Source organism: Lissotriton helveticus, chromosome 1_1 (assembly GCF_964261635.1).
Source record: "Lissotriton helveticus chromosome 1_1, aLisHel1.1, whole genome shotgun sequence".
Taxonomy (NCBI): Eukaryota; Metazoa; Chordata; class Amphibia; order Caudata; family Salamandridae; genus Lissotriton; species Lissotriton helveticus.
The window spans coordinates 1,495,026,856-1,495,040,649 of record NC_136057.1 but is presented as its reverse complement, the minus strand read 5'-3'; the positions used below and the strand labels follow the sequence as shown (position 1 = coordinate 1,495,040,649).

The window sequence follows — 13,794 nt, the reverse complement described above, 5'->3', positions numbered from 1 at the left end:
CAGTAAGCAAACTCAACAAATTTAGTGACACATAAGAGTGCTGAACACAAATTGAAGACTGTTATCAAGAGAGAGTGGACACAGGATCAAACGTAACCCCTTCCGCGCTCATGACGAGCTCAGCTAGTCATGAGTTACGATGCTCGTACGCTGATGACGAGCTGAGCTCGTCATGTAACGCGGCTTTTGAAAAAACGCAGTGCGCAGCGGGAAAACCGCTAGCGCGCATGCGGTTAATACGACTGGTGATCCTTGTTAGCATCAAAATGGCATGTTTCTATCCTGCCAGCAATTTCTGATTGACTTGCTATTGCATGTGTTCTGATTGGGGGTGGGCAGAACTTGCTGAGTTTTACTCCGAAGGATTCTGTGGAGTTACACAAAAGCTCTGCTAGATTCTCCAGAGTTCCGCCCACCCCCAGAAGGGAGAAGAAGTGCAGTATAAATGAGAAGCGATAAACGCTAAGGACGAAGCAGTCACAATGGACGGGGTAAGCACCCAGCGCACATTTCCCTAAGGAACATTTACACCTCGCTCACCCCTCATCACTACCACCAACCACTTTGTAAACTTTCAGGCCCCCTCACCGTAATGATGGCAGCGGGCTAAAAGCAGACAAGCAGCCTGAAAATTTAAAATATTACCTCATGGAACCCATATATTGGGCGGGCGGTATAATGTGGATGTCATCAACGATGGCAGAGACACGATTGACAGCCTCGTTAGAATCCAAACAAGGTACTTATCTCAGTACTTAACCCCTACAGTAAGATTTCTCTTATTTACACATTAACAAATTAAAGCCTGTATGTGATATCAGCTAATTAACACTCGGTTCCTGCTGCTAATCTCAAGTTCCACTTAACCACCGGTGAATCACAGGAGTGCAGGGCTGCCATTCATTGAGTTTCAAATTTAGCTCCGCTCCCTCCCACACACAGATTGCTCCATCACAGCCCTTCTTGTTATGCAGACAACAGCATGGACATGCTGAGTTGAAAGATCACAGTTCAGTGTGCACCAGCCTCTTTTATAAAGAGGGAGGGTTTAACTTTTTACAAAGCGCAAAGTTCCAATTAACAACACATGTGGAAAACACTGGGTCCATGTGCAACTTGTGCCTGACTCTGAGGGTCCAATCTGGCGCAAACACCATCTGTGCAATAGTTGGCATTTTCTGCAGAACTTCGACAGCTCAACAGGCATGTGTGCTCACAACTGTACGTATGAGTAAGAAACAGAACATGCAATCATTAAACACAGGGAGAACACCTCACAGAGATCCAACGCTGCATAGATTTGCCATATGCTTGCCAGTTTGCCCCATCGTGCATGGAACCTTCCAACACTCCCTACACCAACTAACATCAGACCCTATTAGACAGAATTCAAAACACATGTCCTACACAGCCAAGATAGGCCAGTAGATAGACGTCAGAGGACCCATGTCCTCACCTCTTGCCCCCAAATACAGCAACCACTTCACTGCACTGTGGAAATGTGCAACTCCAATACCACAAATACCCAGACATGTGTGTAGGACCTCTGAGCATAGTGCTATCAACAATTAAAACAAACCTGCTTTACACAATAAGAAAACTACAAGTACAGTAGTGATACAACTTCATAAATTAAATCAGAATTCAGTCTGTGATGGAATCTTCAAAACTAGGATTTCACAAGCACTACGAGGTCATACTTATTGCAAATTGAGTGCTAAACAGATAAGACCTTCAATAACATATAACAGAGAGAATTGTATTGGCTGAGCTGCTTATCCGTGACACAGTACAGTCTGATATGTTGATAACTGCAGCTACACTAAAAGAGGAGGTGGATGTCAGCCCTGCTCCCCTGAAGGAGGATAGAGTGCCATGATTATGTTAGACCATTCTATATATTTTACAGCAGACATAGGGTATGGACGGTCGTCAGTCATTTTTAGAAACCCCTGGAAGACGCTGTGCGCAGAAACCCTTGGATTTATCACTTACTGACAATGAAAACATTATATTGTTTCTGTGAAGTGTTGGGCATTGTTACTTTATTAGCTTCCCTTGTGAACAGTCATTCCCTCACCTCAAGCATCAACGACATTAGGAGCACATGCTTCTCACAGCCCCGACCACCCTTGTCCCGCTTGGAGAGCTGCCTGATGGTTCCAATTAGTGCAGACTAGGAATTAGTGCTGCCGAATGATTCATTCTGCCAGGGGAGCCGAGCGGCTGAATTGATTAGTGATTCTGCATTACAAGATTAATGTGGAATTACAAAATTCCTCCAATTCTGCCGGAGGAATTAAAAATTCCGCCTACCCCTAGTTCTGGTATCATTTTGATGCTTGCAAGGACCACCAGTCCTATCCATTTTCACGCTCCAATGCTTCCAAAAAGGACTGTTCTATTTATGCATCAAATTTTCAGTGACAACACATATCTCTGGATTACATATTTAACAATACTCTCTTCAGCATCATTACAACTTTGTGTTTCATTACTGGTCGTGCCTCCTGCATATATTGATGGGTTTAGAGCAGTGATCTTCTACCTTTTTTAAACTGAGAGCTATGTCTGCTCAAAGAAAGTCCTCCTGAGCTACTAGCAAATACTTTTTTCACTGTTAATAGTGAAAACATGTTAACATCACACTATGACCATGCTAAGCAGGATTATCAGTATTGTCTGCCCAAACATTTCTGGCAAGGTCACCCGCAGAAATGCCACTACAACACTTATTAATATTAAATGCATCCACCTGACTAATGAAGTAACAGCAAAAGCATCACAAATCCTGTGGTGCAAATGACATAACCACAGAAATAAGTCAGCCAAATTCCGCTTGACATATGATTCACCTATCAACTTTAAATGATTTTTGGACTTGCAACCTTTTGTCTTCATCAGCATGGCAGTTTGTGAAAATACTCATATTTTCCTATCAAATACTCCTTTCCATTTTGTGCAAGAACCCCCCCCCCCAACAAAACTATTTCCAAAAATCTTTTTTGCCTTTGAAATATCCATTTTCTATTTAGACTTCCAGTGAGGAACACTCTTTATCATGGAAGAACACAATTTCAAATAGACATCACAATGAATGTGCACACATCCATACACACAAACAGATTAATGCACATGAGGCTCTTAACCACATGAGCGCTAGCGAAATTCCCCTCCTGTGCTCATGTTTTAAAAAACCCATTATTCATGACGAGCTGGGCTCGTCATGAGCGTGCGAGGAGGCTACCTCATGACGAGCCCAGCTCGTCATGAGCGTCGAAGGGGTTAAACGGCCCACCTCTGGATCCATACCCTTGTCTCTTTAGCTTTTGTGCTGACCATCCACCAAGCTAATGTTTTCATTATGGCTCCACAGTTCCACACTTTGATGGGTCAGCAATGGTTACTACTCACACTACTCATGTTACTCTTATTTCATTCAGTGTTCTTGCACATGATGTGAGAACACCATGACCAATTGCCTTGTGACTTGACTAGTTTCAGTGGGAAGACAGACGGTCATGTGTCAGACCCATATGCAGACACAGAGGGTGGTTAAGGGTTCCCATGAGGCACTTCAATTGGTTTGACTGGATGTTACTCTTAGGGTCTTGAGGTAAGAAGTACTGCCTTCTCTAACATGCACAGACTCTCCGAATGAGGTACTTGTCATGGCTTCAACTATGAGAGCTACTTTGAGGATGCTTGTGAGCTGCCAGTATTACCTGGGCTACTTGTTGGAGACCCTTGATTTAGAGCTGTACAGTAAAATCTAATAACAACATGCAACATAATTAGTAGTTGTGCAGTCTGTAAACTACACTGGTAAGTATTAGCACAAACCACATGTAGGATTTAGCCTTCTTTGAACTGGAAAATCTTCCCACTTTTAGATTAACAATTATAAAGATTAGTAGCCACTGTAAAATACAGTGAACAAGCTTGTACCTTGTCAATGATTTGTGCAATTAATTGTTTACAAAATGTAGTGGATTAAAAATAAAACAAATTTAAATTTACTCTATTTTCACTTTGGCTCCTATAGGGCCCTCCTGGCAACCCTGGCCCACCTGGTCCACCTGGTCCTCCTGGTCCTGGCATTGACATGTCTGCCTTTGCTGGTTTGTCTCAACCAGAGAAAGGGCCTGATCCTCTCCGTTACATGCGTGCTGACCAGGCCTCAAGCACCCTTCGCCAGCATGATGCTGAGGTTGATGCTACACTGAAATCTTTAAATAACCAAATTGAAAGCATTCGTAGTCCTGAAGGCAGCAGGAAGAACCCAGCTCGTACTTGCCGTGACCTGAAGCTCTGCCATCCTGAGTGGAAGAGCGGTATGTGCTTTCAGATTGATTCCTTTGGAAGTTTGGACTGGAAAACGTTATAGTTTTCTGTATATATAAATTCTTTCAGTGGGTATTATAGGCTCTAGATGTCCAAACTATCAAGAAATAGTGCAGACACAAAGGTGATTATGAGGTCATAATGTGAGTGATTGAGTCAATGAAAACCCTTGTATAGCCAGTTACATGTAGCTAACCATCTCTAGGGACAAACACATTCAGTACATTCTTGGTAATCATATTTTAATCAGACTTGAGTAATCATTTGAGGAAAGCAGTTAAAACCCATCTTTTCCCCTTGCCTTATTAAAATTCAGTTACTCTTCTTGTTTCTGTCTGTTGTGTTACCTGTCAGATATAGCGCCGGGACGCCCCTTCGCTGGGGCAGCTGTGCGCTCAAAAAATTGATTAACATAACATTAACATAACATTGAACCATCAAGATGGCTCAGTAAGGTAATTCTTGACACTGACACCTTCAGTGATCTGCAGTTCATGAGCCCCAAGACCAGCAAAATAAACTTGATCTTCTATGCTAGTTGAGTTCCATTAAACTGGAAACAGTGCCAACAGGATTGGAATAAGTAATGACAGAAATATCATATGAAACACTTTTAAAACATATTGTAATTACTATGATATTATTAATATTATCTTTATTAATATCTAGCTAGGAATCACCTCCCAGCTCTGTTCTCAGAAAACTATAAAACATGTTATGGAGTGTATTCAGATAGAATCTTTCCCTTGCACTGCACACATCTCCACTCTAGCAGGTAGATACCATACAAAGAAAGGAAACCCCAATCCATTGTTTTAAGTCAAAAGGAGATAGTTAGCATATTTGCTGTGTCACAAAAGTGCCCACATAGTGATTCCTAGAGGTGTCAATGTTAAAAATGTATTGCTTGACTTAATGAGGATTTGGATAAGTATGAAGTGATGCAATTTTGAATGTCTCCTTTTCATTCCCTCAGCATATGTATAATGTCAGCTTTTCTAAGGGCGTTTGTGAAGTCAAATGGAGGGCATGAGTCACTTTGCTTGATATTTTCACCCTACTCTGCAGTAGCTTCATTGCCAATGTAATGTCCACGTTTATGGCAGCTTGGACGTGTATTGTAACCTCGTTGCATGTCATACACCCCTCCTTCACATTGTGCAAGCTGTGAGAGAAATTGGAGCTTAGTGGCTGAATCTCTACCAGCATGTACTGGTATCTATAGATTATTTCATTTTTCATGGCTCCAATCCCAGCACAATTCAGATTATGCATCTAAATCAGCATTGCAATTTGTGATTTTGCTCAGACTTAGGGGATATTAATAAGGCAGCACACATGGAAAAAGCAAAAACTAGGAGAAATAATGCATTTCTCCTCGTTTCACCAACTTAAGACGAATTTTGGTGCTGCCTCCTATGTACTTAGCGATACATCATCCCCTTTTGTATCGCCTCCTATGTACGCCACCCTTGTACATAAGGGGCAGTGTCAAATACAATGGGTGTTGCAATGGAACGCCCACCACAACACCCACTACATGCCCCTTTCATACTAACCATAGCGTGTAAGAGTGCCTTATGGGCAAGGCAGCGTTAAGCCGTGTTAAGTGGCTTAACGCTGCCTTGTACAGAAGGCACAGCCCCTATTACCACCACAACGTCCATAAAAGTGATGTTGTGGTGGCGATAGGGGCTTGTATATAAGACACCCTTTCACGCTTTTTCAACGCATAATGTTGCCAGGTGAAATCTGACAATTTTCAAGGACAAACCTTAATAATATGAGTTCTGCAACTGGAATGTGACAAAAAGAATGGCAATCAATACTATCTCAAATTCTGATGTGACTAACTTGGAATGGGAAAGCAGCACCACACTGGAGAAAACTGTACTCCATAGTATTAGAACTTCCAGGCTCCTATCACTAGAATGTAGTTACTCAAAACATGAAATGAGGGCCTAAGTATCTATGACTGAAATGAAATATGTTGCTGTTCAAATGAAATGCAGCTATTATGTTTAGTTCCCATAGACCACCTTGTCATTCTAAAGTGTGCTATATAAATTCACTAGTAATATTAACAATTGCAGTGGTGCTGGTTTAAAAAACTAATTCCAGGGCCGAAACTGTTATACATTTGACTGTAAATTAGTAACTCTCTGTAGGAAACTGGCACTTTATGTGATATATCAATATCTGATACACCATGTAAAGAGTCAAGGATTCCCTTATAAGTGGACAGAGGCTTGGTCTAGCAATTCCAAGGTGCTTTGTTAGGGGTAGGGTGGTCAAGCAGTCTTAGCCTTAACCGAGAGGAGTGCAAAACCCCCGTAAATACACACAATGATTATTAAATGACACCCACGACTGAAGAAGAGGATCCACACCAATTTATAAAAATAGCAAGTATCTTTATATATTTTTAGGCATCAGAGAGGAATAGTTTGGAAAAGTACGCTTTTAAATATAAATTATTTTCATTTCAAAAACTCGACACATTGCAATTTTTGAGTTTGGCAATGTTATCCTATGGAAGGAAGAACAAGGATTGCAAACAGGTATAGTACAGCGATTTACAGGACTAATCTTAAAGAGTTGAGGTGAGTGGTGGGCAAGGTCCAAGGCAGCACCAACAGTACACCACCAGCGGAATGAGGCCGGCCAGGCTCAGGGTGCAAAACAGCATTGGCAGCCCAATGTTATTCTATAGAGTTAGATCACCACAAAAAGAGGCTGCAGGTTCTGGTTTGAAGGCCAGGTGTTCTGAAACAATAGGGGGGCTCAGGCCTTGGGATGCTCAGAGACATGGGGACACCTTTGGTCCTCTTCTCAATGGCCCACGGGCAACAGATGCACAGGTGACTTTCGGCGTCGGGTTTTCTTACCTGGAGCAGTCGTGATAGAGGGGGCATGCGTGCAGAGGCTGCAAGCTGTTGCGATGAGGCCAAAAGGGGTTAAACCACAATGGGCTTGGGCTCTGGAGAACTGGGGACCTTGATGACACATTTGTCCCACTGGAATCAGTGTGGGTTTATCAATGCAAGATGTTTGATACCAAACATCCCTATCTTCAGTGAACCCGTCATGTAGCTGGAGAACCGTTTTTCACCAGTGTCCAGCAGCTGTCTTAACATGGCTTTCCTGGTCACTTGCACTTACAGTAGCAGGACTGACCAGCACAAGGGCATATATTCTCATGCAGATATGCCCTCACATGTAATATTTTGTTCCCTGCCTTAGGGCTGTCAGGCCTGTTATAGGGGTGACTTCCAAATATTACATGCAGTGTTAGGGGATATGGCACACAGGGATGTGTGGCATGTTGTGTTTTCACTTTTATCTGCTCCAAGAAACGCAGCCTGAAATTGCAGCCTTCCATGTTCTTAATGAGGAGTCCCTTAGGGTGGCACAATTTGGGCTGCTGCCCTTAAGGGCGTTCTTTAGTACCGCAGGCCCTGAGTACCAGGTGTACCATTTACTAGGGACTTACAGATGGTGCTAACGTTTTTAAATTTTTTAGGAAAGAGCTCTGGCTCTGGGGACCTGGTTAGCAGGAACCCAGTGCAATTCCTGTCGAAATCACATCAGTTAACAGCAAAAAGTGGGGATGACCATATCAAAAAGGCTACTTTCCTACACTCTCCAAACAAAATAGCAACCTTTTGTAAGTCCTTGGGATCCACCGCAGTGGCCTTTGTCATAGATAAAATAATGTACCATAAAATAATGTACCATCCTTTAAAGGATACTGAGAAGAATCTAAAATTGGAAGAACATACAGCATCCAGTTTTGCTGTGAATACATGTAATTAGAATGCAATTCTGTTTAGTTCTAACCTATAAGACGTGTTTGATTAGAATGAAAAAATATTAATTAAACACAATCATACACATTCAAAAATGAGGTACAGTAATGTTTGAATTTACTTTACAGGTGACTATTGGATTGATCCTAACCAGGGTTGCACTTTGGATGCCATTAAGGTTTTCTGTAACATGGAAACTGGTGAGACTTGTGTCTATCCTAACCCATCAAAGATCCCAAGCAAAAACTGGTGGACAAGCAAAAGCAAGGACAAGAAACACATTTGGTTTGGCGAAACAATTAACGGTGGCTTTCAAGTAAGTATTTCCCATTAGTTTTCCTGCAACACATAATGTAAAATGTTTTCGATAAGTCATGTGGTTTAAAATATGTCATTTTAAATGTGTGTTTGTTAAATGTTTTAACGATCTGCATAGTTGGAGTCAATACAAGACTGTTGCTTCATATTTCATTCTACAGTTCAGCTATGGTGATGACAGCTCAGCACCCAACACTGCCAGTATTCAGATGACCTTCCTGCGCCTGTTATCTACAGATGCATCCCAGAACATCACTTACCACTGCAAGAACAGCATTGCTTTCATGGAAGAGGCTTCTGGCAACTTAAAGAAAGCTCTTCTGCTGCAAGGCTCTAATGATGTGGAGATTAGAGCAGAGGGCAACAGCCGATTCACATACCATGCATTAGAAGATGGTTGCAAGGTAAATCGCAATATATTAAATTGCTTTAATATTAATTAAAATAATAACTATAGAGCTGGGTGGAGAGCTTGAAAAGTTCAAGCTTGTTGGTGAAGAAAACAATAATCAGAAGGTCATGAGCTCATATCCCAGCAGGCCAACTCAGTCTTCCATCTTTCCAAAATCAGTAAATAGAGTACTAATAAGTTTGGTAAAACAGTAATGCTTCTTAATAGAACAGTTACTGTATCGCATGTGTGGTATGTAGCGCTACATACGAAAGCAATCATTGCTATAGATCACCCAATTATGGAGCTACCTGGCCAAGATCTACTGTAAGATTGTATGTCATTATTCATAATTACTTATATAAGTATTGCTGAAAATGTTTTCTCTAATTCATGAAGGAATGTAGGTCTGTAAAGAAAAGATTAACATCAAGTTACCAAGACATTAAATTAACTTTAAGAAAATGATTACATGTAGAACATTAAAAGGCCAGATTGTTTTTATTTTCTAACGTTTCCTCTAATGAACGTACTGTATGTGGTAGATGTGATCTAATTTAAGGACCGGCCCAACCTTTCTACCCACAAATGGGTTTCTATATGACATAGCATGAACCCCCTTATCTACCATGAGCATCAGATGCATGATGTATTTTTGCCTGTGCTCTTTGAGAGCTAGTGAACGTTAATACACGTTCAGAGAACCACAAACTATTACATTCAAGCCAGCACGTCTTAGTCCCTTGTATTCTGCACTTCTTGGAACTAGAGTTACTGCCTTTGTGTCCGTTAAAAAGTTTAGACCTTTAAAAACAACTTAGGAAATAGGGGGGAGCCCTGTCTTAACATTGGGGGCACTTACTTGCTTGAACCTCGCCGCCACCGCCCCGAGTCCTGTGGTTTACCGACGCTGCTGCCACCATTCCTGGGACCCGGGACCACAACTCCCGGCAGCACCTGCGGCGCGCACGCCGCAAACACGCACAGAAAGCGCCAAGAGGCGCTTAAATGCCTTACAGGGCTCCCGCGTCGCGGGGCTCCAGCGGGCAAAGCCCAGGCAAAGGGTGGGCCGTCTGTGGTCTATGGTTTTAGACCAAAGAGAAGTACTCTTGATCAGTGCCTGAACCTACAGCTTTTAATAAGCAAATATACAATCGCCAAGGAGGGGTCCCTTTACATGGGTTTTATGGACCTCTCCACAGCCTTTGACCTGGTCAACAGGTCAAAGCTGTGGCAAATTCTATTGGATTTAGGTATTGATTCATCTCTGGTTAATTTTTTAGCTGACCTACATCGTGGTCTTTTAGCCAAAGTTAGGGTCACATAGGAGGGTAGATGCACCAGTCACTTTAGCTCAGAGAGGGGGGTCAGGCAAGGGTGCATTTTGGCCCCCCTTCTCTTCACATTATATATAAATGCATTGGAGACATCTCTAGGTGAGGCTTCTTTGGATGTCCCGCGTATAGGAGATACTGTAATTCCAGTTCTCTTGTACGCTTGATGATGCGGTCCTACTGGCCCGTACTGGGGTAGGATTGCAAAAACTTTTGGACTCTTTTGGTAGTTTCATGATGTCACTGGATCTGAAACTAAACATAAACAAGTCTCACGTCATGATCGTAGGGGAGAAAGCTAGAAAACAGAAAATGAAATCCTTCTTTTGCTGTGGGGCTGAGGTCATGAGGGTCCCCATTTTTACATATCTAGGGGTTCTCTCTGACGAAAGAGGTACATGGGGCCCCCAGCAGAAATATAAAAGTATTGCGGTAGCCAGATCCACTGCGGCTCTCATTGGTTTTGTAAAACGTTTGGGGGCTAGACCAATGGAGGCAATCATAAAAGTGTATAAATCCAAATGCTTAGCTATTACTTTATACGGCTCTGCAATCTGGGGATACACGTCGCAAGATAGGATTCAGGTGGTGGAAAACAAATTTTTAATATCTTTGTTATCTGTGCCACAGTCTACGCCGACTTTCTCGATTCACACTGAAGTAGGGCTGTGGTACGTTACAAATCTATTAGAAATTGCCCCCCTGATTTGTTGGCTGAAGAATTGGCTCAACCAGGAAATCTCGTTGAATCACCTGATCCTAGAGGATTGTTTAGCCTTGGATAGAGCCTGTAAGATTCCTTGGCTGGCCTACATTAAAACAATGTTTACAAGATTAGGGCGCCCTAAACTTTTTTCTTCCTCGGATTGTATTAAGCGAGAGGACGTGGGCTACACTAAAATTAATCTTTTAAATATGTTAGCATTGGAAAGGGAGGAGCAGGAATTGAAAAAAACCCTTGTAAGAATAAATTATGTATTAGTTACCTGTCCTACACTTGAGCCCTATCTAAAATTAGTAACAAGACCCTTTCATCGGCATCTTCTGATTAGATTCCGTTTTAATCTAATCCACACTGGGCTCCTTTCCTTCATGGAGTAAACCAGAAATCTAAAACCCATGTAGGTGTGACAACTTTTCTGCACAAGACACTTTACATTTTATTATGTTTTGTGAGCATTACCTAGATATCCGTAAAAAAAAATTGTTCCCTATCTTGAGAGAGGCAGGGTTTACGCAGGTTAGGCCAGCCCTCATGTATTTGCAGATGCTGACAAGTGCCCGTGACATATTTTATGTTGCTAGTTTTTTAGTGGCTGCTGTGCGAAGAACAAGAGTTTATGTGCTCCGAACATTTCTGTCTGAATGCATTTTTATAAATTCAGTTTTTATTTGTAATTTTATGATCTGATCCCTTGTACGAATGAATTTATGGGATTTTACTCTTTTTAAGTATATTGATTACAGTAGATTTGATATGAATTGTTTGTAACTATGTCTTTTTATGATTTTAAATAATCGAATAAAAGTGTTTTTGACTGACTGACTAACTTAGGAAATAATTTGAAATGCAATTAATGTTGTTGAAAATATGACAGGTGTCCGATGAAACACTTATAACGTTAAACATTTTCTGAGGGGAGTCAGGAAGGTCAGAGGGGGTCAGTAGAATAATTGTTTACACAAATATCGTGAAAAGAACTTTGGCTTGTGTAGGCCGTTTCAAATAATGACGAGCAAGAATGCTAAATACATAGTTTATAATTCAATGATTTTGCTTTTACATTTTAGAAACACACTGGCAAATGGGGCAAGACAGTCCTCGAATACAGAACGCAGAAGACATCTCGCCTGCCTATTGTGGACATTGCACCTATGGATATTGGTGGAGCTGATCAGGAATTTGGTGTTGACATTGGCCCAGTCTGCTTCTTGTAAAAAAAACTTTTAAAACAATCTAATAAAGTTAAATTAAAAATCCAAAGGACCAGAGTACTTTCCAATCACTTTTAGGACTTCTGCACTGAAAGGCTGAACCGACCCCAAAATCCCATTCATCCACATGGTTACATTTTGGACTTTTGTGTGTTCTGATGCCATAACGTGGCAGACTGCGAAATAAAATAATGATGTTATTTATTTATTGTCTTCTTGAAAATGGGTCTGGTGAAGGTGGGAAACTAACTAGCATGTTTGAAGGCTCCCCCAATGAATGTACAAAGTGCAGGTTTAACACTACCCCAGCAAATGTCAGCAGGAGTGCTATGTATGATAATAAACAAAATGGTGCTATTGTTGTAAAACAAATGTGTATTTTTTAATCTTCAATTGATATAAAAACATTTGGAAAGTACAAACTAATCTCTGCTTTTTTCATTTTATATTTTTGTTCGTAAAGATATTTCTAAGATATTACAATTATCTGCCATCAACTTTTTTTCTCAGCCAAGATGAAGGAAGTTTTTTACAAAACCTTTAACTTCCCTGTTTAAGCTACCTCACACTAAGTGAAAAAAAGTAACTATATGTTGAAGCTGAAGTAAACGTAAGTAGCCGAAACAGAAACTGGGATGTATGTAGGAACGTCCTTTGGATTCCCTTGACATCATCTTGGTCGTCTTGGGATTCTAGGTTTAGTGAAGTCTAAAACAATATGGAAGCTTGTGATGATTCATTCAATAATGCAGGGCAGAAGGGTTGCTGATTTATGGCACAATATCTTGGAACATCCCAAGTACTTTGCAGCGGATGCCCATACATTCAGCATTGCGGTAACCAAAGAGATGATGTACACTATGTAAAGTGTGTTTTGGGTTATAGCCATTCAAATTCTTCTACTGTTTTTCAAAGCCAGGGGTGTTGTCTGATCCACATTATTTTCTAATGCCATTTTCCAAAACCTTTAAATAGTCCTCATTTCAAATTGCCTTATCCTGTAAATGTGTGGAAAGAGGATGGTGTGGATGTGGGTGGGTGGTATGGCTGTAACGTGGTAGGGAATGGGGTAATTAATAGGCCATATTCAGGGGAAGGGTCAAAAGGATACACAACAGAAAATATGTGCTATTTTGTATATGTAAAATAGATTTTTCTAAAATATTTTGCAATACGGATTTTAAGTGTGGTAGAATAGGCAATATGCCCGTCTCAAACACTATTTTTTCTTCTGTGAAATAGGTCTACCACATTGTACATTTCTCTATTCCTGGAGCCCCTATATTTTCAGCAATAACGGTAGAAAAAAGCTTTTCTATAAAAAATAAAAACAATTTTTTTTTAACATTTCTATTTGTATTATTTTCCATCTTATGATGTACTCTTTGTTGAATGGTGTTTATTTTACCTTGGATATTTCACGACAAAACGAAACAACACAAATAAAAATGTTTAATTAAAAAAGTGAACACAAGTGATTCGTATTTCATCAGACCAATGACGTAACGTATACCAATTGGAAGGAGAAGAGTATATGTAGTTGAAGGATGTTCCATGATCCTCAAGTAAATTCTTGAATTAAAAAGTGAGATTCTGTGGATGCTCAGGCTGGTTTTCATTTTTACAAGCCTAATTTGAAAAGAGCTGATTCACTTTAAAATGG

General features: G+C 40.8%; 1 protein-coding gene across 2 annotated transcripts in view; it reads left to right on the top strand.

Moving 5' to 3' along the window:
* Window positions 1-13,478, top strand: part of COL2A1 (collagen type II alpha 1 chain) — a 122,325-nt gene extending 108,847 nt beyond the window's left edge. For both annotated transcript variants that reach the window (XM_078686582.1, XM_078686574.1), the window contains 4 exons: window positions 4,046-4,334; window positions 8,282-8,469; window positions 8,633-8,875; window positions 11,988-13,478. In XM_078686582.1, the coding sequence (XP_078542708.1) occupies window positions 4,046-4,334; window positions 8,282-8,469; window positions 8,633-8,875; window positions 11,988-12,134 (867 nt within the window). In that variant the 3' untranslated portion in view covers window positions 12,135-13,478. The remainder of the gene's footprint in view (window positions 1-4,045; window positions 4,335-8,281; window positions 8,470-8,632; window positions 8,876-11,987) is intronic.
* The last annotated feature ends 316 nt before the right edge of the window (window positions 13,479-13,794 follow it).